General features: G+C 27.0%; 2 protein-coding genes across 2 annotated transcripts; one reads left to right on the forward strand and one right to left on the reverse strand.

The window, feature by feature from the left end:
* Nucleotide 1: 1 nt before the first annotated feature.
* NEPG_01702 (uncharacterized protein) lies at nucleotides 2-1,432 on the forward strand (the record flags this gene model as incomplete). The annotated part of the gene is made up of 1 exon (XM_013204076.1): nucleotides 2-1,432. A coding segment is annotated over one exon (1,431 nt), but the record flags the coding sequence as incomplete, so codon positions are not given.
* A 2,187-nt stretch (nucleotides 1,433-3,619) lies between these two features.
* NEPG_01703 (uncharacterized protein) lies at nucleotides 3,620-5,014 on the reverse strand (the record flags this gene model as incomplete). Its single annotated transcript, XM_013204077.1, has 1 exon — nucleotides 3,620-5,014. A coding segment is annotated over one exon (1,395 nt), but the record flags the coding sequence as incomplete, so codon positions are not given.
* Between the last annotated feature and the right edge of the window lies 1 nt (nucleotide 5,015).

Below are 5,015 nucleotides of genomic sequence, written 5' to 3' on the forward strand. Positions count from 1 at the left end.
GTTTTTAGAGTATATAAGAAAAGATATTTTTTATGCATTATATTTGTACTTCTACAATAAGAACAAGTCTTTTAAAAAACTTTCTAATGAGGATGTAATGAGAAAACTATGCGAGATAAATGAATTTGAAAACTGCTCAAATCTTGATAGAGTGCTAGATATATTAGCCGAAAATATAGGAAATTTTACAATATATGACAATAACGGCATATTGCAGTCCAATTTACACAATCTCAATTTATCTGATAATGATATGTATCTGTTACAGTTATTTGCATCTTGTTCTACGGATGATCTGTATGATTGTATATCTATATTGCGAGATTCTATATTTATTAGAAGTAAGAAGGTCGATGAAAAAGAAATTAAAAATGGATTTAAAAAATCACATTTTAATAGAATTTCTAAGCTTCCATTCTTTAAAGAAGCATCTTTTCTTGCTTTAAATATTGCAGAAAATATTTCTGATGGCATTGCTCCTACTACTAAAAAATTCGTTTCCCCTATAATCAACTCAAATGCTGGCAGCACTCTTCTTAATTTTTTCCCAACACAAATGGCAGTTAGAAAAATAATCTTTAATAATGTGTCTCTACCCACCCTATTTAGCAATGTATTTAGTATGGCATCGTTGCCTTTTCTTGCCAATCAAGTTGTGTGTTTATGTCATGTACATTTTGATGGTATAATTAAACTAGGATTATATGCGTTTCAAGAGTATGAAATTTCTATTATTTATAATGAAAATACTAATAGTACAATTAATCAGTTATGTTATAAATATTGTATTGATCCAATTACATTTAAAAAAAATATAATTGAAGGGCACAAGCAAGCTATTAATAGAAAGATTAGTATAATTTTTAGTTCCCCGCTTAATATATCGCTAGATAATGTATTGGATGAATCGTTAAACAAAGTAGAAAAAATGGGCGATAAGGTTCTAAGAAATAGCTCTATTAGTGAAATAATGAAGTTTGTTGATATATTAAATGATGTGAGCCTGATTAAATATCCTATTCAAAATACTCATACTATTCTTATTAATATAGAGGATAAAAAAATAGAGGAAAACACTTTGAATAATATTCAGATATCCAGCAGTAAATTATCTAAAAGTAATGATAAATGCATAGAAGACAAAACCACAAAAGGAATTGAAGATAATAATTCTACTATTGTTACTTCTCAAGGGGATCACCATGTGATGAAAGCTATTGCATTAGTAGGCCCAGATATATCCAATGGCGTTGAAACTCAAAGAACTGCTTGTATAGAAGAGGCTATCTATACACATGGTTTATGGAAAATTCCCTCTCTAATCACAAGAAATATGGGAATTTCACTAATTGTCATTTTAGTACTTGCTAGTCTTTTTGTATTATACCGCTATGAAATAATTATGTTTGCGGAGTGGATTACATTCTCATAGTGAGTTGTGTTTGATTTATAATATATAACTATAGCTTAAAATAAATATTGCTATAATTCATATAAGTCATACTTCTTAATAAAAAGTGCCAATAATACATTATACTTATTTCATAGTAAACAATGAATATTTTATAGTATAATCTATTTCGAGTTGTGCTTTTATTCGCTTTAAATAGTTTACTGCGCTTTTTACTTGTTTTTGTTCTGCTACTTTTCTTAGCTTTCTTCTTTCTTCTTTATTTTTTGTTTTTCTTATTATTTTCTCTATTTATAATTTTAATATATCTCACATCTTATTGAATTTTATTTATAACACAGCCTCTATATATTTTTTAGAATGATAAATATTTGCCTTTGTATACCAACTGTTTCTAAGCATTTGCATCATATACATTATGTGTTTTAACTGCTTTTAAAACATGCAACTGGACCTGCCTATAAATTTTATTTTAACCCCTTCTATACTATTTGAACTATTTATTAACTCATAGGTTATTATATTTATATTCCTTTTTGTTTGGGTTTTAATTGATTTTTTATTGATACTGTTGGTTTCTATCACATGATGAACCATGCTAACGTGAGAGCCTCACGCCCACGCCTGCGAAGTCTTATAGAGCTGTTGTAATTAGAAATTGAAGCTATATAATATGAGAATAACAAAAAATTTGAATGAGTCTTAATTATGTACAAGGGGATAACCAACTGATAATATGTTTTTTTTGTTTTATCAGAAGCTTAAACTATTAACTTCTTCTTAAATTCTATTTTTATTGCTTTTTATAATATCAAACTAGCTGTGTTATATAACTATAAAAAATATCCACTTCTATTTATTAAACCCAAAATCATCTAAATTACTTTCTTTAAACCACCTAAATATCTGTTTGGTCAATGAATAAATAATACAATCCCAGTTTATTTTGTTATTTTTATGTTTATATTATTACTAGAGGGTATGCATATTAAGAATTTAAATAATTTTTATATTTCTAGCTAATTCAATAATATCATTTATAATTTTTAAGGAAAGACTTAGATCAAAGGTTAATGCAAAAATAAATACATTAAAAATATAAACTATCACCCAACTATATTACTAAGTACATATAAAACTTTTAGAACTCCTGGATAACATACTGTCTTCTTCTCTCCTTCTATCAAATTATACAATGCGCATGCGCTATATAGTATGCATTGCTGTTAATTTAAAACATATTAATACTTCATTTGCGTTTTTGTTCATTAATGTCTAACTAATATGTTCTCAATAGATACTAATGGAAATTGTCAATATTTATGTTTACTTTTTCTAAATTTATTTTAAAATAAAAATAAACCTTTTCACTCTCTATATAATGCCAATAAAAGCATGAAGGATTTTATTTTTATTATAAGAAAAGAACCCAAAATATAAAACATTCTCTAAATAAAGAATCTATTACTAAAAAATAGACTAAAAGCAAATTTATTTAAAATAAACAAGAAATGCATATTCATCAAATAAGTCTATGGATTTTCGCGTTATTTTGACTATATACTATTTTAAGTATAATTATAACAACACCTGTGCTATTTAAATTGTGCATAAACACATCATCAAAACTTAAATATTGATATGGTGTTAACATAATATTTAAACTCGAATTAAACAACTAAGTTAACTGTCGTATCCGAACAAATTAGGATAAATAAATAAATTATATACCCAAGCAAGTCAGGTAAAAGTAAATATCAGGAATCATAATAATAAATAAGCAATTAACTAATATCAATAACAAGCATTGCCGTTCCAGGAACTTAGTGGAGTATTACGTAGAGACTTCACAGTTACCACCTATTGGACATGACAAGAACAAACAAAAAAGAAGAAATAATTCGAATAAAAGACAACATGATTAGATGGAATTTACAAAAACAACCAAACCAGTTGTTTATCCCTTGTTACAATAAATGAACCAATTCAAATTTTTTATTCATTCTTGTTTTATATAGCTTTAAACATTTGTACATAACAGCGCTATTAAACTTCGCATACATTGGCGTGAGACTCCCGTATTCTATATAAGTCATCATATGATAGAAGCCAACAAAACCAACTAGTAAATAAAAAAAGCATTATATGAAGTATAGTAATATTTATTTTAAGCTATAGTTATTTATATTATAAATCAAACACAACTCACTATGAGAATGTAATCCACTCCGCAAACATAATTATTTCATAGCGGTATAATACAAAAAGACTAGCAAGTACTAAAATGACAATTAGTGAAATTCCCATATTTCTTGTGATTAGAGAGGGAATTTTCCATAAACCATGCGTGTTATCAATACCGTGCTCTATATTATCATTGGCATCATAAAATATCTCATCTTCATCAGATAGCTCAATAGCACTGTTGTCAATGTCATGCTCTATATTATCATTGGCATCATAAAATATCTCATCTTCATCAGATAGCTCAATAGCACTGTTGTCAATACCATGCTCTATATTTTTCACATTTATCAGAATATTATTATCTGCTTCATTATTCTTTATATCAGATAATAAATTCAGAAAGTTTACTATTTGATCAGCAGTTTTAATATTTAATGCCTTATTTTTAGGTGCCTCTATTTCTTCTAACGATTTATTCAACATATCGCCTAGTGATAGGTTAATTGGAGAACTAAATATCGCATCCAACTGGTTTTTAATAGTTTGTCTACGCGTTTCAATCACATTTTTCTTAAATTCTTCTATGTCTATATCGCACATAAAATAAAGATGGTCCACTTTTTTATTTTGGGTTTCTTCATTATAAGAAGTATAAACTTCATATTCTTGAAGTGTGTATATTCCTAGCCTAATTATACTATTGATAATTCCAGTATAACTGCTCATAAACTGGTTAACATCAGCAAATGAAAATAGTATAAAAAATATATGATAAAATGAAATATAAATAGGCAAACATGCACAAATAGCCGAATCAATACTTTGTTTAACATTTGGAGCGTATGCGGTTGCATAAGAAAAACCCCACACATTAATTATTTTTGAAGTGGCCTTTAAAGCAAACTCTATATCACCAAGAGAATTCATTTCCATTGGTCTTTTTTCTAAAGAAGGTATCTTTTTTAAAAATTCAAGCATAAAAGAAATTGTTTGATTTATAATTGGCAAACTAAGCATTCTTTTTAGATGGGATTTTTTAAATCCATTTTTAATTTCTTTTTCATCGACCTTCTTACTTCTAATAAATATAGAATCTCGCAATATAGATATACAATCATACAGATCATCCGTAGAACATGATGCAAATAACTGTAACAGATACATATCATTATCAGATAAATTGAGATTGTGTAAATTGGACTGCAATATGCCGTTATTGTCATATATTGTAAAATTTCCTATATTTTCGGCTAATATATCTAGCACTCTATCAAGATTTGAGCAGTTTTCAAATTCATTTATCTCGCATAGTTTTCTCAATGAACAATTCGAAGATATTTCTTCAATAAAGAAACTTTTACTATAGGGATTTGAACAAAATGCATAAAAAATATCTTTTCTTATATACTCTAAAAAT

The sequence above is a fragment of the Nematocida parisii genome, assembly GCF_000250985.1.
Source record: "Nematocida parisii ERTm1 unplaced genomic scaffold supercont1.4, whole genome shotgun sequence".
Taxonomy (NCBI): Eukaryota; Fungi; Microsporidia; genus Nematocida; species Nematocida parisii.